Below are 22,714 nucleotides of genomic sequence, written 5' to 3'. Positions count from 1 at the left end.
GGGATGAAATATAAGGGTCAGATCCAGTATAATGCTTTAAAACCTTCATATTATGCAAATCCTCCAAATCAATTTGGTGATCGTAGTTCCCACAGCATACAAATTAATGAAATTTTCATTGGCCTCTGCCCTGAATTTGAAATCAAATAAAATTAAACCCATATTAATGATGCCTTAAGGTAAAGTATTCACAGCTTTAATTTCTGCTGACATAAGTGTGGGTTAGCATTCTCTTCTGAAATCTTCTCTCAGCCTTATTTATAGAGTATAAATCAACCCCATGAGTCTCTAAAAGCTTATTGAATGACACAACCAATGAATCAAAACTCTTATTAGGTAACCAGACAGAAGAAATTATTGCACACAGAGCCTTTCTTGCATAGATGTCCACTTAAAACTAGTACAGAGATCAATCACGTGATCTTGTGATTAAAACTAAACAACCACTCAATCCATTTTTAATACAGAAAATCAAAATCACCCAAGTATTAGAAGAAAAGTGAGCAGTCAGCACAGTGTAACTTCAATATATGACATAATACAACACAGATGTCAAATAATGTTTCATTTCAAAGTCATTAGTTGACTGTGTCACACACCTTGGTGATGCGTGGAAGGCTAATAGAGGAAGAAACATCAATTCTTTATATTGATTTTAGGCTTTGGACCTTTTAATGTAACATTCTCAAGCCTAGCTAAGAGAAGAAAAGGAAGGTACTTGTCGTAGGGCCCAGTAGCTTTTGAATTTGGAAAAAAGTGTATGTGTGATGTTAACTGGATTAAATTGTAACAGCAACAAATGGCAGTCTGCAGATGGAGTGATGCGCATTTCTCCTGCATAAAGCCCAAGCAGTCAAGTTTTACTGCCAGTAAGAGACATAGATATGTGGGAATGTTTTGCCTTTTTCACTACTCCCAGATCCTACCCCACCAGCAACGCACAGCTGAGCTGTTTCTTTACAGCGTCTCTGTTGATGGCTCAACATTTGAAAATTCAGATATGAGAGCGGGCTTCAAATGGCTCAACAACTGAACAGAATTTCATGGAGGTCACAACTGTCACCTCTGAAATGAGTGGCATATAGAGCTGAAATAGCTTGTCTAAAGCAATGAATTCTCATACCATATGTGGGTAGCACAATGGCGAGAGCTTTATCTACCATATGAAAACATTTGATTGCATACACTAGGGAAAGAAGGACACCTGAGGTGACTGCAAAGTGCTGTGGCAGTGACTTCAGAAGCACAGTAAAATGGATTGGAAGGATGAAAGAATTAAGAAATTACGAAGCTGGATATCTAGATAAAATTTTTGTTGGATTGAGTTACCAGTGTCCTTTCTGAGGTTACTATTATTAATGGAGGGTAAATATTATTATTCTATGGTTAGATCTTCATAAATGCATGGAACTACATAGAGCAGAAAGAGCCAGTCGGGAGAGAAAACTATAGCAGAAGGTGAAAGGCAGACTTATTGGTGTCTATCTAGGAATCTCAGAGTGAATTTTTATCATCTTAGTCCCAGATATTTGATCAATATGTATATAGGGTGTCCGAAGACTACTTTAAAAAATCAAAACCTTTTTGGGAACAAGAAAGACCAAAGGGTCACAGTGGTGGAGAGGATAAATTTGCTGGAGTCCTTTCCAGCCTTTTATGGAATTTTTAACAGTAGAGCATATTGTCCTGTAAGTGATTTGTTTTTAAGTGTTTGGGTTTACAGCTGAGTAGAAAGGTTGGAATGGATTTGGCAGTTCTGCCCAAGAGGATAATATGTTCCACATGATTGCCAAGACAGGTCTGGAGAATCGCCAGTGGATCTACAACCATCCATCAAGCACAAGCAGAAAGCAGCAGGGAGCTAGCAAAATTCTCCCGCTTATTTGATACTTCTGGCTTCAAGACGAGTCTTGCAGCTTACAACTCATTTCTTTCTACAAAGATGGACTACATTTGTCTACAGTGTGGGTGACTGTGGTGATCTGTGCTTGGAAAGGTAACCAGAGCTATCAGTCTGGTGCTGAAATGCAGCCCTCCTATTCTCCAGAATATTTTGGTACGCGCTAGTTGTCAAGAGTGTTAGCATTAATAGTCTCAATGCCTCAGACGCACCTATTTCCTTCCCTCTTAGTTGTGTTTTACCTTAGTCTTTGCTGTCATGCTTTTCTACTAAGAACTCATACTAGTGACCCCCAACAAGAGACCACTTCCTTTCCTTTCCCCATGTAGCCTGTAGAAGAGATAATGTAGGAAGTCAGGCATGACTGCAAGGGGTGCATTGCACCCCTGCCTGCTCTCTGCAGCACTTCCTGCGCTGTGCTTAGACAAGTCACAAGACAGGAGAGTACAGGGCCAGGTGTTTTATTGGCAATACTGATCAGCTTTCATGTCATTCGTTAATGCAAGTCCTACGAACCAAAACTTTGACATTCAGAGGTAGGTTGACCCAGCCTGGGTCAGGAGCTGAGTTTTTTTGCTGTTCTCATTATTTTAGGTTGTCAGTTTGCTTTACTTTAGTAAAAGCTGCACAATATTTAATGATCTCTGTAGAGCCTCATCTCCTTTTTCCATAAGAACTTCTAAAAGCTAACACTGCACCTCAGTCTCAGTGGCTGGAGAGAGAAGGCTTGAAACTATCAGCCTTAAAGATGGAAAAAAAAAAAATGTAAATCTCATGGCTTTCAAGTAATTCTGCTGAAGTATTTATTTTACTGCTATTATTTTGGAACAGCCATGAATTCAGGCATTCCAGGGTGGGCAATACTGACCAGTTCTGTAACCTCAGACAGGAAAGCATTTCATAAATTTGGGGAGGTCTGAATTTACATTCAGATTTTTTGCCTCAATCTCATCTATGTTGGCTCAGTAATAAATACAGACAGACTGCACAGAAATGCAAACCCTTTGCGTCACTCCAACTATATAATTTATTTGTTCACATGCCATTTTTCTGCATTAACAATTGCTACAAGACTGCCTCTCAGCAAACAAAAGAAATAAGGGAGGAAAAAAAAACCCCACAATTCCTGCTTTATGGTAACAAAGACTGTTTTCAACTGCAAAGTAATGACCAGAATTCCTAACAGTTGCTTAAGGACACTTCCAGATTTCACAGATAATATTTCAGATCACACAATTTTGTTTGTTTTTTGTTAACTTTATTAACTTCACTAAAAGCACAGCCGAGTATTAACTTTTGTGCTCCAGAAAGTCTCCATGCCATCCTGTGTTAGGTGTGTAACGCAGGTGCTCCACATCACTCTGAGGAAGGTCCTGTCTTTCTCCTTTGACCCTAGAGAGTACACAGAAAACTGGCCAGCTATCCTAGGTTCCTAGGAGGAGGTTCAGCCCACCTAGCCTGCACTTAAGTGTTATCCATCTGATGAAATAATCCCCCTAAAGTAAGTGCCTATTCACTGCATTTAGTGAAGCTGGTGCCTTTGCAGGCCATGAGAAAGAGCTCTTCTCACTTACATTTAGGTACCTAAGGAAGGTGGGCAGATTCCCACCCCTTTGACTTTTAGTAGTTTTTAGAGAAAAATATGTTTGTCTTTTGCTGGGAAACTTGTCCTAGTACCATTGCCTGAGAAGAATTAACAAACTTTTCATTATTATTTGTGCACAAGCATATTTACAGACCAGAGCTGCATCACACAAAGTGCTCTGCAGTCTCAGAACAGTGGCTCCAGCTTTATTTTCCAAGTAAATGAGTGCAGCTCAGTTCTCCTGACCATTGCCACAAAACCTCCCATAGCACCTTTTCATCTGCATATGTGTAAAGTATAGATGGTTACAGTAAGGGACATGTAGACCCTGACTGATGATACTGTATTAGATCAGAGTAGTTTGACCAGCTAAGGCATTTTCTAACACAGGAAAATGCGCCCCAGACACTCTGTCATCTGACAAGCTGCTGCTGATGTAATGGTGGATGAATGATTATATGCTGTATCCTCATTTAGAAGCTTTTAGAAACCAGGCTGCTATTACACTTGATTACTCTCCCTGGAGCTGAAGTGTCCATGAAGGAGGGACACTTCTGCCTTGACTTTTGTTCAGTGAAAATATAGGTTGTATTAACATGGGCATATGGAAAGAATTTAGCCTAGAATTTTAACTTACTGTAATTTAAAACATTGTTTACAAAAAGCAGTGTGTTATAAAGCCTAGTTGCAGTAGTTTTAACTGCATGGCTGTTGAGTATCTGTCTTTTATGAACTGTACTATGTCTCGCTTTGTTGTCTGCAAAGCCAGGCAGCAATTTTCTGCTAGCTGCAGCGCTTGATGTCCGAAGAGATATATCACTGATAACTTTGGGGGATTTTTACTTCAGTGTTCCTTGTTTTTCAAGGAAAACAAAATATAACAACACTAAAAATTGTCTACTGCCTTTCTGCATTTGAAAAAGTAGACACAGGTATCAATAAACGTTTCAACAGTTTTGTGAATACATTTGAATGAACTACTGAGACAGGAAAGGCTGTGAACAATCATACACAGTCAGACTTATGACATCAACTGTAAACGATGGCTTTCATTCTAAAATGTGTATGAACACTGGGACCCAGAGTATCCCTTTTCTTGTAACTCTTACAGCAGGGCACTTCTTTAAGATCCAACTTCACAAAAATGCTGAAAATTGAATTCCTTTTTTTTTTTATTTCTCATGATTATTTCCCTGTCAAAACTCACCAGTTCAGAAACAAAACATTTTCCTCAAACTACCAAACCAGTGCCACTTGGATCGCAGAATTACTTAAGAGCTGCAGTGTCTTCCCTGCCTTCAGAGCTGTCTCATAGGCTTATCATAGTCAAAGTTTTGTTGGAGATGCAAGCCAATGTAACGTAAAATAGAAGGACACTTTTCTTTTTTGCCATTACTATAAAAATATGATTATAAATACCCGCAGTAGTTCTGATTCGTTATATAAGATAAAACCACTTTTACATAATCACTAACCAGAGAAAAACTACAAAAGTGCCTCAGGCACTTGGCTAATGGGGGCTTTGGGGTAAAAGGGCCATTTAGCACTGCCCTTTAGTTTAGAAGATGAAAAATACTATGGATAAAAAGAGCAACATCAGCTCCCCTGCTACCCTGCTGTGTTCCTCACAATAGGAATCTTAGCTTTGGAAACCGGTAATGGATTTATTCTGATAACATCCATTTGAGGAACTGAGGATAAGAGAGGTGAGGTGAATTGCCTGGAGCCAAAAGGACGTGTATGACAAAGTCTACAGCTGAATGTAGACCACCTGAGGCCTACTCATGCTTTAGATATAAGATCGTCCTTTCTCTTTGAGCTCTCACTGCCAATGCTCTTATATTTCTTCTGCAGTACATTAAAATCACATTTTCATTGAATAACGACAAATGCAACCTATTTTTAAAACAGTATGAGCCTTCCACTGCCTTGTGCTTCACACTGTGTGCCCCAGTAGCAGTGCTGTTTGTGTACTCTTGCAAGAGAAGAGTTCAACGTTCGGACATCTCCCCAGCTGCTGCCTATAACTCAGCCCTCATTTACACTTCTGAGTTTCTCTGGTCTTCCTCCTCCTGCTCCTAGTCAAGTTTTGTGTCTTCTTTCATTGTAGGGCCTTTTAGTTAAAAGAACCTTCTGTTTTCTGCATACTAAGTACTCTCTTCTCTATGACAAACCTTACTATGAAAAAACTTCCTAGGAAAGTTTAACTCTGCAACTATTGGAATCAAATCTGTTTAAAGTTTCATGGAGATAAAGATTGTCTGTTTTTCTTTTCCTTGTCATTTTACCTGCTGTAGAGTTCTCTGATCTCACAGCTTTGTAGAAATAAATAATTGTTGTGCAGTAGGATACTGTTCGGTATGGTTATAAAACACACAGCAACACAAAGTCTCCTATAATCAAAAAGAGTCTGAACTAAATGGATCAGTCCTAATGGGAAGCTGTAACGGGGTTCAAATGAGGAAGACAGTTTAAAAGATAACCAGATACAAAACTGGAAGGAACGGCTGATACACCAAATGGTTGTGCTGCCATTCAGAGGAACCCCGACAAGAGGGAGAGATGGGCAGGGAGGAACCTCATGAAGTACAACCAAGGGAAGTACAAAGTCTTGCAGCAGGGGAGGAATAACACCATGTACCAGTTCAGGCTGGCAGCTGGCAGCTGACCAACTGGAGAGCAGCTTTGCAGAAAAGGATCTCGGAGTCCTGGGGGACAGCAGGTTGGACATGAGCCTCCAATGCGCTTTTGTGACAAAGAAAGCCAACAGCCTCCTGAGCTGCATTAGGAAGAGGTCAAGGGAGATGATTCTTCCTCTCTGTTCAGCCCTGGTGAGGCCACATCTGGACTGTTGGTCCTGTGCTGGGCTTGCCAGGACGATAAAGACATGGACTTGCTGGATTCAGACCAGCAGGTGGCCACAAAGATGATTAAGGGCCTGGAGCATCTCTCCTATGAGCAGAGGCTGAGCGAGCTGAGACTGTTTATCCCAAAGAGACGGCTCAGGGGAGATCTTATCAACGCATATAAATACCTGACGGGACAGTGTCAAGAGGGTGGGGCCAGGCACTTCTCAGTGATGCCCTGTGACAGGACAAGAAGCAATGGGCACAAACTGGATCACCTAGGCTTTGGCGCGCAGACTAGTTTTGTTCAGTATTCACCAGTGCCTTACAAACAGGGACCAGAAAGGCTAGGGCTGTTCAGCTGAGAGACAGAAAGGCTGACAGAGGTGTGTGGCTGGGGTGTATAAAATCAAAAATGTGGTAAATAAACTGAATGCAGAAGAGTTGTTCACCCAAATCCTGCAATGCAAGAACTGAGGAGCACTCAGTGAAACTAGGTGAAGACATGAAATTCTACTTGAACACAAGAAAAAACTTCTTCGCTGTGAGGGTAACTAAGCACTGGAACAGGTTGCCCAGAGAGGTTATGGAGTCTCCATCATTGTAGATATTCAGAACCCTACTGGACATGGTCCTGTGCAACCTGCTGTAGCTGATGCTGCTTGAGCAGGGCGTTTGAACCAGACAATCTCCAGAGCTGCCTGCCATCCACAGCCATTCTGTGATTCTGTGTGCTTTCTTAAGGGTGAATGCCCTTTATTAAAATGAGGCTTTTTGATGGAGATTGATGGTATTGGGTCACAGATTTATGTAAACCACCCATTAGTGTTGCCAGGACAAAATTCTGCCAATAAATCAAGGTTATGATATCCGGATACAAAACTCATTTAGCAATGCCTGTGCAAGTGAAATCCTACTAATTTGTCTTCCTCATTCTTATTCCTCTTTCTTCACACTCTTTTCTTCAGAAAGCACACCATGACTGGAAGATAAAGTCAGCTACCAACCTGTAGGGTTTGGCTTAGTTGAAAAATTGATAAGCTAAGCTCACCTACCCCCAATCTGGTGCTACTGAAAGAAGAGCTCCATTTGCTCTGACCACAGTCAAACTTGCTGCTGGCAGTCACTGCAGAAGCTCCTTCTTGACGTACTGCTAATGCACCTGAAATCCGACACACAACTTCCCTGTTATTCCAGAGACTGCCATCTGCTAACAGCGTAGTGATTTCTGTGATGTGATTAAATGACTACTAGAGAATATGCTGGGGCACCAAGGTCATTTCCTAGTACTTGTGCCAACTCTGAACATAGGAACACAAGAAGTGCCCTGCATGGCCTGACGAAAAATCTCTGTGGCCAAATATTCAGTCTCCAGTTGTGGCAACAGGACATGCTATTTGGGGACAGCACCTGAGCCTGTACAGCTCTTCGAAGTCTATTTGCTTCACACTCCGTCAGCAACCACAGTTGTTGTATTAGGGAATGTCAGAGGGTACATACCTGCTGAGGCCTTTTAGCAACCACTTATGGACCCATTGGCCATGAATTTCTCTTGGAAATCCCTTTCTGAACATGCAAATAACTGTCATCTCTCAGCCTCCTGTCAACAAGTTGCAGAAGTTCCCTACCTTCTGTGTAAAGAGGTATCTTTTAAAGTCACTTTAAACCAGTCTCCTCCTAGTTTCACTGAGTGCTCCTCAGTTCTTGCATTGCAGGATTTGAGTGAACAACTGTTCTGCATTCAGTTTATTTACCACATTTTTGATTTTATACACCCCAGCCACACACCTCTGTCAGCCTTCCTGTCTCTCAGCTGAACAGCCCTAGCCTTTCTGGTCCCTGTTTGTAAGGCACCGGTGAATACTGAACAAAACCAGTCTCCACGCCAAAGCCTAGGTGATCCACTAGTGACTCCTCCCCATTCTGAAAAGTGACCATTACATCCTACCCTTTGCTGCTTAGCCTTTATCAGCTTTCAGTTCATAAAAGAGGCTTTCTTTCAGTTCTCTGACAACTTAACTGGCTTTTTTTGAAAATCTATGTATGTATGTTATGTTCACTGAATCCCCGTTTATACTTAATTATTTGCACCCTCATACAGCAGGTTAGTGAAGTAGAAGTCCCTGATTCAGATGATGCTTACTCATGTACTCAGAGTTCTTGTTCTTTATTACAGACCTTGTCATCCTACCAGGATGGAAATCAGATTCATGAGCCCATAGCACCCATGATCCCCTGTATGTAGGTCTGAAGAGGAAAAAAATTGAGTATGTACTGCAAATATGCACCACACAGAATAGTTCACATATTTCTGCCATGGAGATGACTCCTTGCTGCCTCAAGTCTTGCATTTATTTGCATCTGTACTGTATTAGTACTAAGTGGTGTAATTGGAGAGTTCCGATTCAGGGACACTGCAAAAGTCATTGCAGAGCTGCAAGAAGGAAAAGCACTTCTACATCCTTCCTTACTCTTTGATAAGTAACTCGTCAAGGCAGCTAGAATTTGGGGCTTTGTGTCTTCCTGATGATAACTTCTGGGTATTTTGCTGAGATAGAAACAGAGGCTGTAGTCTTTTTGTCACTGCTCATGCACGCCACAGCAGTCTCCCACAGCCTTAGCATGTACATAGGGGAAAGACCATGTAACCTGCTGCATCTCAGTGTGTCCACTTCTAAAATGAATGATGTAACAACACTTACTTCAGCTTGTGGGACTTCTGAATTCAATGTAGAATTGTTTACAATGAAACATGACATTGTTTGCTGATAGAAAATATTATGTGAGAGGCACAATTTTGTACCCAGCATCATGAAATATTTCGGAACAAATATTCAGTATAAATTATCATAGCTTGACTGATTTCCATGGAACCTTGACAATATCAAGTAGTGGCCGATTTGCCTCAGCATGAGTAAGCGTATTTCCTCATAAACAGTGGAGATGAAATTCGTTTATTAAGTGAGGTTTTGTGCAGTTGCTCTGTATTTCATGGAAAAACTGCTGGAAATGCAGTTTTGCATGAGAAAGATATATCAGGCTCCTGCTCCTTGCATCTATTAAACAGACCTCCTGTGAGGCTGGGAACAAGGTATTGTGATAAAGCATCCCTTAACGCTGTAACACATTTCATCTCAGGAGAAAAACATCAGAGCCACTGTTCACCTGCAGATTCCTTTCTGTTCATTTCCAATCATCAAGTCAGCAGCCTCATGGAAACCTGTATCTAGACTCAAATCTGCTGACAGTATTTACCAGCAGCTATTTTGCATTGTATTTTGGTTCCAGTCAAAGGGATCACACTCACTAGCACATGCAACTCAAAGCAGAGCTGACCGCTACACCTGAATGCTCATGACAACTCTAACAACAGGCAGTGTTGCTTGTGCTCCTGCACCCAGCACGCTCATATGTCTGTTTTGTCCTGTACTGCACCTTGCCAATACTTGCTGGCCTTCCAACGTAATCATTCAAAGCATTTTTACTTGTAGCAGTGCTGCTTACAAACAGGTTTGGCTTCATCTGTCAATGCCTCAAAGGGTTGGGATCTGGCACCAGCCCTTATTCTGCTTGGCTAAGTCTTCAACCAAATGATTTCTGCTCTAAATTAAGTAGCGCCTTCATTTAATGATCTTCACTCTCTCTTTTAACTGAAGGACTGCCAGAGAAACACAACAGGACAGCACTGCGAGCACTGTCCAGATGGCTTCATTGGAGACGTCGTCAGAGGACCGCCCACGTTCTGCCAGCCTTGCCCTTGCCCTCTGCCAGTAGTTGCCAAGTATGTAAAAAGTCTTTGCTTTTCTTTGATTTGTCTTGATTTTGGTACTTTATCAGGTGGGGTCATCATCCCCTGGTCCTGGATGCAGGAGGCAAGGGCTGCTGTCCTTTCCAGCAAAGAAAACCAAGAGCACTGCCAGCTCTTAACCACCAGGAAACAGCATTTCATTTAGAAAGTGTAAAATATCTTTAAGCACTCGTATCAACTCTTACCAAGAGGGAGGAGGAAATATTTGAACAGCTTCACATTCTCCTTCTTCCACATGGGAGAGATTGTTCAGCTGTCTAGTTATTTTAAAGAATCCCCAAAGGATAGATTCACTCACAAAGCATCATCATGGAGGTATGTGGTTGAGACAGACGGAAAGATGGATCAGTGGCCTCAGGAGAGTAAAACCAGTCAGGAAAAAGCATTGCCTGACAGACTCCTGAGCAACCACTGGCTGGATCTGGTTAATACAAGCACAGTTAAAAGGAAAGGGCCAGAGGACACTGTGACAGGTACAATGCCACTCCAGCTTATGCACAGCTACCTTTGGGTAAGAAATTCTGAAGCCTGTCAGAAAGCAGAGACCGAGCCAAAGAACTCCAGCTGTTATCCACTTTATGCCTCCAGAGGAAACAAAGAACTACAAACAGTGACTATTAGAAACTTTTAGTGGTACATCAGTAATGCAGCTGAAAGAAATAATCAGCCTGCTCTTACTTGAGGTCCAAACTCCATTAGAGCAGCATCTACGCAAATCCCACTACAATGCACAGAGGAAATACTAGTAAATACTTCCTGATGGGTTTAGGCTATTTTTCAGTGAGCTGTCTACTTCCCTTATGTTGTTTCCCATTCTAATTTCAGCTGGTCTTCTCAAAAGGGAATTTTTCTCCCTTGTGTTCAGGAATAATTATATTTGTTTATGGTTGCTATAGGGTTACTCACACAGCTTTAAGGTGGGGCGATCCGCATTTTGCTCAGCTGCTCAGTGGCACAGGCCCAAAATGGCAACTGAGCAAAATCCCTCCTGCCGGACACCCGCAGATCACTTCTTGGCTTTTGCAGCAAGCTGCAGACACGTGAGGAAGGCTGTAGGGTGGAGAACAGCTATTATTGAAAAACTACAGCTTTGACGGGATTAGAGAGAAAAATCCTCAAGAGAGAGGGGGAAAACCTTGTTTTATTTTTATTTCAAGGGCTTAGGAGTGAGTGAGCTCACAGACAAAGCATACTGCTTCCTTCATTTTCAGTAGTGGAAGTAATGCCAGAAATGTATAGCAGAAATAAAACAATCAGAAAAACTTCTTTCCTGTGAGGGTGACTGAGCACTGGAACAGGTCGCCCAGAGAGGCTGTGGAGTCTCCTTCCCTGGAGATATTCAAAATCTGCCTAGATGCGATCCTGTGCAATGCGCTCTAGATGATCCTGCTTGAGCAGGGGGGTTGGACTAGATGATCTCCAGAGGTCCCTTCCAACCTTGGCCGTTCTGTGATTCTGTGAAGCGGCACCTTTGCTCAGCAAAAGAGAGTGGATTTTTTTTTTTTCAACTTGTTGGGCACAGAGCAGCCACTTTGACTTGTAAGAAGCAGTCCTCTCAAAAACCAGGGCTGCAAACGAATGCAGCAGCACTGCACAAGACCCACTCTAGATCACGTGTGGCAAGCTGAGCAAACATCTGCACTGCCCTTCCTACAGTGCAATTTGGCTGAGGTGGCCGTGGCTGTATTCATCCCGCCCCATGCCCAATCCTACAAGCTATCTGGCTTTGTGGTAGTGTTCCCTAAAAACAGGGAACCAACCAGCCCGCCAGCCCAACAGCACTCAGTGCTGACATTATGGGATGTGTAGGCACCAAAGCTATAGGCAGTACTATGGGGAATTAGAGAAGCCTAAGGAGCATTCCCTGCTTTAGCCCAAGCTTCTTAGCCCATGCTGCTAGGGATATACTCCTCTCCTATTTAGACCACTAGAGATAAAGAAGTCCTAAACCCAAAAGGACAGCAGTGTGGGATCAAGAAGGGAGAACAAACCTAGCAAGGAGCCTGTATGCAGATGCTTACATGTTAGGAGCAATGTGTCACCTCTTTAAAATCATTTCATGCAAAGATACAGTTCAATTTTACAGGCTTTTCCCTTATATTCAAGTCCTGAAGGCAATATTTAAAGGAATATCTTATCCCAGTTGCCTTATATCCCTATATAAATTATATGCAGAAATTGTCTGTACAGCTTCTTGTATGAGAGAGACCTGACCACACAATCGCCTTCAGCTGGGGCTGAAACACAAGCACATAATAATGATTGAGCAACACTGAGCTTTGCATAATTAAATTCGAAGAAAAAACATCCATTTTTTTTTTTAATTGGGCCTCCATTATTCTTAGTTAATTTCTACTAAGGCAAAACAGTAACTCTATCAGAAAGCAGAAAAACATTAAATGCCTTAAATACAGAGCATGCAAAGCATGCTGTTTTGCAGTCTGCGTTAAATTGGAAATAGCTAGTGAATTCATAACAGTTCGACAAACTGACCAAATCTGAAAACTGACAGACTCATCAGATGATACATATTTGTTCTGGGATTCATCTGTGTGCCTCCAGATTTTTTTCTGGCCAAACTATCTTCATATCCGCTATCCTGGGAACTTTTGGAATAATCCACATGAAGCATAATGTCACCTCTTTAGAATAAAAAAAGGGATTGCTTCAGATTCCAGCAGATGTTACTTCTTTTTAAACCTGAGGGAATTTTAGGATTTTTTTTCTCTAAAAAACACAAGACATATAAAAACTCAGGAAGGCTTCAGTCTTATTTCATAACTTAAATCCACAATGTGGTTTGTTCAACTACGTGAAGGAATTAGCCTCAATAAAAGAAGAGGAAGGCTGCCAAACTGTTACGAATTTCTAGATGTGTTCTCATAAAAACTTTTACTGAAGTTAATTTGTGAATTGTTTGAGAAGAAGCTCATTCTATGTTCTTTCTGGCTGTATGAAATGTTTTGAGACAACACAGACATCTATTTATTTGACCCTGGTTGTCCCACCAGCTGAGAAATGTTGGTGGGAACTGAAGCTTTCCAGGAGTTGTCACCTTTTAATGCTGCTCATTCCTGGAACAGTGCATGGATCATGCTCTTTCCCATCGTTCTGAGCATTTTGAACTTCTGCACAAAAGGGATGCAATCTGGCCACAGCTGCCCAGCACAACTTGGTATAATACTATAACAGGAGATGTGCAAGAGGAAAAAAGACATGTAGTGACTTTTGCTCTGCCAGCTCTCAAGGGACATGCAGTCCTTCAAGAACCATAGTTGATACCAATCAGCATAAGGTTAGCAGTGGGACAAAGGACCTACATTTTAAGATCCATGGGCCTGCAGCTGGCAACTGCTGCCACTCAGCATTTTGACTGCATTCCAGTATATATCAGAATGTAACTGAAAACATCTTTAAGACTTTATGCTCTTTTACTGCAAAGGTATTTAAGTCATGTAGACCTCTGTATGTGAAGCGTATAGAATTTTGCACTACCCAAATCAAGCTGCTGCTGTTCTTGTATTTTGTTATACAGTGCTTAAAATCTGAAAACATAAGAAAGCAAAGGAATCCCTGTTTTACAATCACTCCAGTGAAAATTACACCACCAAGTGCTACTGCCGTCAGTATCACTAAGCGGCATGTTGGTCTCAGAACAGGCCCTTCCGGCTTACTCACTGAGATGGTAGAGACTTCAGTTACGGTAAATGAGGATGGCATCACTGAGTTCAGTTTACACCACTCCATACCTCTGAACGAGGTATGAGGAAAACTGGGAGTCGTAGAGGAAACTGCTGTGTCCATTCCAGAATCTGAATTCTGGAAGTGCTCAATGCAATGTGTTTCACAGGCAATATTTTGTCCCTTAGACTAAAAGACAGGAAGCAATTATGTTCACATGCCATAAACATTTATCCTAAGTTCCTTATCTAAAATATATGTATGAAAACCTGCAAGTGTGTCTGATCTACACTGCAAGATAGGAATCTGCACGTATCTGGGGCTTATATACCTCCATAATGCAACATGGTTCTTTCTACACTAATTAAAAAGACAGGACACTGGGTATAAAGTGGATAACAGAGCTTAGGAACCTAGTGACACCAGTGAAAGAACATTCAGTAACAATTAACCAAGAGCCAGAGCCGACACTGACAGCAAATGTCCTTAATATAGTGAACAAATACTCCCAAGTGTTTGCTATTGCTCATTATTCTACCTATTCCAATAAAATTCCAGCTTTGCAGTGTCCTGTTACAGAAAAGGTGGAAGTCTACGCTGTGTCTGTAAGGAAAACTACGCAGGACCCAACTGTGAAAGGTAAGAAACTAAACGGATGACTTGCCGGTCAACAATACTGAAGTTCAGAAGCCTTCAAGGGAGCTTTCCCATATTGGGGAGAAATCTTGTGCATGTGTATTCATTAGGTTGAATCATGACTGTTTAAGGATCTCACTCAGTTCCTACAAAACAGCAGCAAGAAAGTGCTGTAGAGACATGGCTGTGCAAGACAGACATTTACATCTGATTTATTTTGGTCCAATTCCTGCATTTCTTGTACCTTTGTGTATTTATCTTCCTAAAATGAATACAATTTACAAATTGAAATATAAAATACAAATCGGAAACAGCTGCTGAAGTGAAAAATCACCACCACATAGATGCCTCTTGCAATTCCCCAACCTAAAAACATGACAGGGTTCAACCAATTAAATGTTTCAGAAGCAAGGGAGAAAAATGAATTATGTGATCAAATTCTTAATGATCAGATACAGCTTCACAGATATACTTCACAAACGTAATAATTCAGTCAAGTCAACAAAGCAACTGTGGGTCAGTTTTGCTTTTCAATTTACTGTGATATCCATAAGCAATCTCCACCAAAAATGTTCTAAATTACAAAGTACACAAATAAATGAAGCTATGTAGTATAGATTTAGCTTACTATCCTATCTTGTAAAGGGCCATCTTACCCTCTGTGAATACACATGAAAGACATTTCAGTGAATACCAGAGGCCTGATTCTAACTCAGAATTTCTCCTTGGGCAGTGATTAAGTTTAAACATCCCTAACACAGACTGAGCGGTACAGGACTGCTCAGTCAGCTGGCTTCCTCAGCACCCATTTTAGAAGAACTCAGTCTATTAAATAACTCAGTTCACTATCAATGGGCAAGTCTTGAATTCAGTTGATACTTAAATACCAGAGAAAGGAGAAAAGTGATGCTCAAGATGCAAAAGAGAAATCATGTGAAAAAGGTAGGTCAAAAAACAGTGTCAAGGCTTTTGCCCTTATAATGGCTCAAAACATCAGCATATTACCTCTGTGTTACTAATATGGTGACAGCAATAGTGAAAGCCCTCTACACAGCAGGCACAAACATGAAAAAAAGAGCTTATTTCCAGTCCTTTGGCTATATCCTTTCATTCTTCTGAAATGTCAAATATATACACAGAGAAAAACGCAGACAACTAAAAGGTCAGTGAAGTTCCTTAATGGTTATTAAAATGTCATCCTAGACTACAAGCAAATCAAATCCTACGACGTGAGTGGCAAATTATAATAGTAGGAGAGAATCATACAGCTTTGTCTTCTAATAGCCACTAACCAGCCTTACCCAGTGCATCTGTCTCAAAGAAGGTAAAGCTGAGCAGATGGATTAGAAAAAGCCACAGAAAGAAAGCGGCTTGCCTGGGTCACTGGTTAAGTCCTTGACTAACTTAGGTGGTGAGCAGTAACAAGTAAGACTTTCTTTCTGGTAGGCTCCTGGTCCTACTCGCATTTGTGTCAGAAATGATGAAAAGAGTTTTGAAGACAAATGATATATGCGTTGCTGGTCCCTCTCCACTTGTTAAAGAGCAAGTCTATGCCTTACATATGCTCCTGCTGGGCACCTCCACCATTCGTTGTGAGTACTGGCAGCCACTGCGCTGTCAAATACAGCGACAGGAGCACTGTGTTGCCTGGCCTCCCCTCCATCAGCAATCCCGAATGCTAGCAAGAATGGATATTGCCCCCATCCTTCCTGCAACCCAAATAGCAGCTTGTGTCTCCAGAGGCGGTCATTACTATGTCCTGCTTAATTTCATTTGCCTGAAGGCAACCTAGTTAAAGGAGAGGAAGGCCATGTCCTGCCCATCAACCTCTGTGGTCTGACCCCCCCCCATCCCCTCTCTACCAGCTCTCTGAGGCCATCAGGAACTGGTGCCACGGAGCAGTGGGCTGCGGGCACCCCACCATGGGCAGCACATGGGACCTCTCAGCAGGCCAGGAGGCAATCGGCTCCATATCCTCTGGCATTTAAGTAGGAAGTTTTCTTGTGCTGCTCTGGGGGCTTGGCACAAATCTATCCAGTTTCTTTTACATTTGCTAGCAAATAAAGTTCTAAAATCATGGAGGCCTTCGCTAGGAATTAGGAAAACCATCCTCCCAATTCAAAACGTAGGAATGAATCATTTTGTTCCTTGACTCCAACAATAAGGCATTAAGGTGGTAACAGATGAAAGCCAGGTTTTATTAACACCCAAAGGTTAAAAAAGATAACTGAAAAAATGATACTTTATCATCCACAGTGAACGCAGGAAAAGAGGTCTTTTGGCATTGCCAGTGAAGGGGAAGTTAACTCACCAATAATTACAGGAAGCAAACATGGCTGTGAAACGAAGCAAAGATAACTTAGCAGCTTTATTATTTCCACAATGTTGAAAAATCATGTGGGAGAGGAAATGTTCTTTGTTAGCAACAAAGAGCCATTTATTGATACAAAGGAGGAAAAAGCATTTACCACGGGCCTCTACTTTTTTGGACCATAAAGCACAGAGATGGCCTGGTACGCTTCCGTCCAGCTGTCTTCGCTCTTCTCACTCAGCGTCAACTATTCAAAAGAGGCCAAGCATAGTCCTAACCTATGAGATGTACTCAGTAGAAAAGGAAAAGTGAAGATGACATATTTATTTTCTGCCGTAAAAGTTTCTATTTGTTTTAGACAGCTACTCCAGATGATGAGATATGGCTAATGAAAGTGATTCAGATGATCATACAAAACAGCACTTACTTCCAGACCCAGAAATATATCTGGAGGATGTGAGCGCTGTCCACTACTCTTCTGGCAAGTGAAGAGAATGGTATCTTTCAGAAAAGAAAAAAGAATTACCTTGTTCTTATGAGAGAGCATATACTATGGGCATGATGGGAATAGTATACAGTCTTTGGCAGACAGTGATTGAAAGCTACACCTGATTAGAGGTAAGCAAAACGCAGTTATCACCTCCGCACTGTTCAGTGGCTTGTGTGATATAAACTGGTGGCCACAGAAGATGCACAATCATTTGGAAAATGTCTAGCTACAGAAAATTTTTAAAAAAAGAATGAAAGATTTTGAAAGTTCAAAATAACCAAATGGTTAGACAGATCTTTTTTTAAAATCACGGAGGGTTTTTTTTCTTTTTCAAACTTCATAACGGTACTGAAATTTTGACATTTGGAAAAATATAACTATCTTGTATAGGCTCTAGAATATTAGAAAATTATAGGAAGCCTTTTGGAGCATTTCCATCAGTGCCTGCTCTAACTCCCATGTAAATGACTCCACCAGAATGAGTTAAATCACATTCTTTATGCTCACTATTTTATTTGCATTTCTTCAAAGGATGCACAGAACTCCAGATCATACTTTTATTCTTTACATCTAGGTCACCCAAATGATAAGATCGGCACCAAAGATTCAGACAGTGCTGCAAAGAGACAACTATAGTCTTTGCCATTGGCAAAGGCAATAACTGAGGCAGCCAAGTGGTTTATATTAAGATGCTTAAAATTGTATATGTGCTTTTACTGTGGGGGTTCAGGCCTGGAACACGAACAAAGCAGTGTTGAGGAAATTACTTTCTTTATTAAAAAAACCTTCAGCAAATGTAGGAAGAGATCAAAACTGGAAGCTCTTATCAGATCTCCCACATTTTTATCATTCAGATATAGCAGAACCTGGATTTGACTGTGTTCACATTTTAGCAGACACTAGACCCCAGCTCAAGTCACCAGCCAGAAACTTGAGAAAATTAAAGTAAACTGCCTGAGAGCCCACCCTCCCCATCCACAAACAACAGCACAAACAGCATCTCAAAGCAGGTCTTTCTGGATGAGAGAAAAGCAAAGGACAACAGGGGGATAAAACAGAATAAAACACAATAAATACTCTTTATCTAAAGCGCTGCCACAATTATTTAATCCACTGATTTCTTCATTAAGCTAGGTCAGCTAGCAGCCTCTATCCCCAAGGAGTAATTCTTCATTCCCAGTTTGTGAGTACAAGTCCCCGAGCTCTGCAGCGCAAGGTGCCGGGGTGGCAAGTCCCCCCTGCCACACCTCGGTGACACCACCAGCAGTACAGGCCGCTCTCCATCCTGCCAGCTAACCCCACCAGTCAGCTTACCACTGCTCTGGCTGCCAGCAACTCCAGCGATGCTGAGGACATACTCCAGTGAGCTGCTCCATACCCACTCCTGTGCCAGCTCTGCTCGCCACTCTGCCTATGTCTGTCCTCTGCCAGCTGCTGTGGCTAACCGCTGCACTGCTGCCAGTAGCTGCTGTTCACCAGCTATTTCTGCTCTTTTGCAAAAGTACTTGTAGCACGTAGGATTAAGTCTGCTCCTTGCTATCAGCAGGGACTCCTGTAACAGAGTGCCTGTCAATTCTTTCCAAATGATGACACCAAATCCATTCACTATTGTCTCAGCTTAGGGTCACCATCTGCCCAGGAACATTAGGTACAGTTGGTTTGCCCAGACTTTCAAAAATCACTGCAGTTTTAACATTTCTTCCATATTATGATGCAGTAAGTTTTCAACAGAAGTACTTCCCAAAAGCAATAAAACATGAAAAGCAAACTGGGCCCATTTCAGGTCTTCCCTGTGGTGCTTGTCTCTCCTACCAGAAAACAATAGAAGAATCCACCCCTTCTGGCATTGTGGCTGGTCTTACAGTCTTTTGGCCTCAGCCAACAGGCTATCATAGACCATATCTGAAAAATGGTGAGGATGTAAAACGGAGGTTGTTTCAGTGTCTGTTTTGTTTTGCAGAAAACAGAAACTATCCTGTATGTCATCACAGAAATATTTCTATAAATCCCTTCTGGTCAGAACATTGTTACGGACATTATAATAAAAATGATGCCTGAACTTCCTCTGAGTTTCCACATCATGGAATGCAGTCTCTTTCTCCCATTTCCTATATAACACAATATAGTTGGTGAGATCCTAAGCTGATAGAGACCAAAATAAACACCAGAATTGCAGGGAGGTCATTCTGTCATGCAGTTTAAAACAATGGGGAACAAATCATTTCATCGCTAAAGATACAAATGAAAAAATACAGACTGATGTGATTGAGATACCAGGAGTGTTCAAGAAGGGAAAAATAAATAACTATACAGCATGAGACTAGTTCACAAAACAGCCTCTGCAGGATTACAGTTCCTAATTTGCCTTCTGTCCCCTAGTAGTTGCAAACGGACATCAATTCATGGTGACGTCAATAAAGCCAGAGAAAAAACAGTACCACAGATGGGAATGTCACTGTTAGTCACCTCTGGGCTTGCTTTTCCTTTCAGGTGTGCCCCTGGTTACTATGGAAACCCCTTACTAATTGGAAGCACTTGTAAAAAATGTGACTGCAGTGGGAACTCCGACCCAAACCTGATTTTTGAAGACTGCGATGAAGTGACCGGCCAGTGCCGCAACTGCCTGCGCAACACCACGGGGTTCAAGTGTGAACGATGCGCTCCGGGTTACTATGGGGATGCCAGATTCGCTAAAAACTGTACAGGTATTGCCTATGGTTTGGTATAGCATAGAATAGTAAAACTCTGCGCATCACAGTGTATGCACTACTTAGTAGAGATGCTAAGATCAGCCAGCAGGAGGATTCCTATGGCACTGGGAATCAGGGAGCATTCCCCACCGCCTCCCTGGCGGGATCATTTAGATGCCTGTTCATCTGAACCATTTCCTGGCACTTTCTCCCTCTTTCCATTGCCTGTGAGGAAGTCTCAGACTCCAAACTCCAACATCTCAATCAAACACCTAGGCAGGATGAATGTAGGCATTGCTGTGTCCTATATCTTGTTTTAAATGAGGACTCTAAGCTTTCTTTTGGGCAGAGACTTCACCTTTGTATTTGTGGGTACACACTGTACAACACTCCCACTCAAACTGATGGCATGTGAGGATCTGAAGGCATTTTTTAGGGGAACGGGATTGTCCCTCCTGTCCTGACCAGATCCTAGCTCAGTTTCTCTTCGTTTTCAGCTGATAATGTGTTCTGCATTCTCCCTGTAGCTGTGTCATCTTCTTTGTTACCATATTTCCACTTCTGCAGTGACTGGAGTCCTAGTGATTGGTGAGGTGCTACTCAGAGGACAGTCACCTACACATACTTACACAGAGGGGTCACAAAAATCTACACCCTCCAAGACACTTCTTCTTCTAATTTACATGGTGTTAGATCCAAAAAGAACGTTAACCTTGTGCCCTTTGTCACTGCTTTGGCTTCTGAGAGGAGAGATTTCACCTTCTTTCAAAGCACCAAGGAATAGCCACAGCTAAAGGCAGAACGCAGGTGTCAGACCTCCAGGCTTTCTCGCAGCCTCTTTGATGGGGAACCTTCCCTTAGGGATTAGATTACAAGATGGAGGAGATGGATGACTCCTAGCTCTCAGAGCAGTTTGAGGGTAAGACACAGCCAAAGCATGCACCCAGCCTGGAGACTGGCAGTGCCAGAGTCTTTTGGTGTTGGGCTAAAGGCTTCGGTGCCTATAGTCCTATATGTCTTGACCAAACATACTTTCTTCTTATGACTCACTGCTGGGATTTTGTTTTCTACTAATTTTTTATAAGGTGCTAAGGAGTTTTTGGGGACCTGTAGGGTGGAGGTTCTGGGGACACTTTGGACTCAAGTGTCTTTTGTGCTGCTGCCTTATGCAGTGAACGGGATACGACGATGCTAATGCTCGCTTCCAGTACTATTTTCCTATCCTGCGACAGCTAGAAGTCGAGTGTCTGTCTCTGGGATATAACTCACACTGATAAGTCACATGCCTAAATTCCATTTACGGTGAAATGGGAGAGATCTTGCCTGCAAAACAGTAATCCCAAATGCCAGCACACTGTGCCTAGGTGTCCAGACCAGCCAAAAAGGCAAAGGTTGTAGGGACTAGTATGCCCAAAACTCAGCTCTTGCTTGGTTTTGGGCCCCCAACACAGGCCTGCAGTTCAACATCTCTGTGATATTCAGGTTGAAAGAGCAAACCTTGTTCATGCAGTTCACTACCTTATTCATTTTACCTGAGATGATTTAATTGTAGTTCTCCCATAAAGAATAACAGGATCTAGTTTCTGGATCCTGAATGCCATCAGGCAGGAGATAAGCACCCAGCACTTTACCTCAGCCACAGCAATGATGTTCTGGCCATGTGCAATAGCAGAATTTAAACAGCTGAGAGGAGTTTTGCCAGAAGTCCGAGGATTATAGGGCATTTTAAGTGTCTAAGCAAATTACACAAGACGTATACTTGGAAGGCATTTCTGAATGTAGGGTATCTAAACTGAAGTTAAGTCACACTTTCATCACCTCAGTATAGTTTTGGTTTATGCCCGTAAAGAGTTGCAGTAGAATTACAGAGAGAATGCTTAGGTGTTATTTACATTTCTAAGATAGAGTTTAAGTTGGATTTCGTGGTACACCATACTTCTCTATATAGGTTTTTCATGCAGATTGTAAATCAGCTTGGTAATTCTGTTCATTAGAAGATTTTCCTGCAGTGTTAGATCTTTGCTAAATATAAAAAGTACCTGGGAAATTGAGTATGTTAGGAAAGATGCATCTTTTCTCTTTTTAGGAGTGATTTTAATCCTGTCACTGACTCTAGTAAATCCTGATTTTGATATGTTATGTTTCAGAGTTACACAGTTTTAATTTCACCTTCACTTCTGCTAAAATTAAAAATATGGATATTTCATAACTGGTAGCTGCACACAGCCTGAACAGAAACACTGCATAAAAGTGTACATGCTTGGTCTATTTACCACATAGCATGTTTATTTAAACACAAAATTACCTGCACCAATCAGAACATCCATGATATCCAAAACATCCTGTTACTTAACAAGGCTAGCTTATATTTTGGCATTTTGGAACAACTGGGAACTCTAATTTAGAGAAATATTCATTCTGAAATAAGATAAATATCTTATTTTAAATGTAAAAATACAAAAAAGAAAATAATGTAAGAAACTGAAGGTTTGGGTACATTACTTTCATAAAGCACCGCACAGGGTATAGAGAACAAAATATTTTAAGAGAGTGAAATGAGCTCTGTGCAGCTAAGGTAATCTTTTCTTCTCCAAGCAAAAAAGAAAATCTGTGTAGAGGTGGATAGTAGTTTTCAGCCTCTTTTCAATAAATCCCTTAACCCTGTGGCCTTTACCCACACTTCAAAGCCTTTTAAAAATGTCCTTCAGAAATAAAGGTAAATTTAGAAGACGTCTCCAAGAGTAAGCCAGAATATCACTGAAAGTCT

At 41.6% G+C, this 22,714-nt stretch overlaps 1 protein-coding gene across 2 annotated transcripts in view; it reads left to right on the top strand.

The window, feature by feature from the left end:
* The window catches only part of LAMA4 (laminin subunit alpha 4), a 109,035-nt gene that overhangs the window by 28,236 nt on the left and 58,085 nt on the right, over positions 1 to 22,714 (top strand). For both annotated transcript variants that reach the window (XM_009682494.2, XM_009682493.2), the window contains exons 3-5: positions 9,988 to 10,112; positions 14,379 to 14,459; positions 19,748 to 19,962. In XM_009682494.2, coding sequence (XP_009680789.2) covers positions 9,988 to 10,112; positions 14,379 to 14,459; positions 19,748 to 19,962 — 421 coding nt within the window. The remainder of the gene's footprint in view (positions 1 to 9,987; positions 10,113 to 14,378; positions 14,460 to 19,747; positions 19,963 to 22,714) is intronic.

This window comes from Struthio camelus, chromosome 3 (genome assembly GCF_040807025.1).
Source record: "Struthio camelus isolate bStrCam1 chromosome 3, bStrCam1.hap1, whole genome shotgun sequence".
Lineage (NCBI taxonomy): Eukaryota > Metazoa > Chordata > Aves > Struthioniformes > Struthionidae > Struthio > Struthio camelus.
Note: the sequence above shows the minus strand (reverse complement) of the source record. Positions and strands in the feature narration are given on the sequence as shown.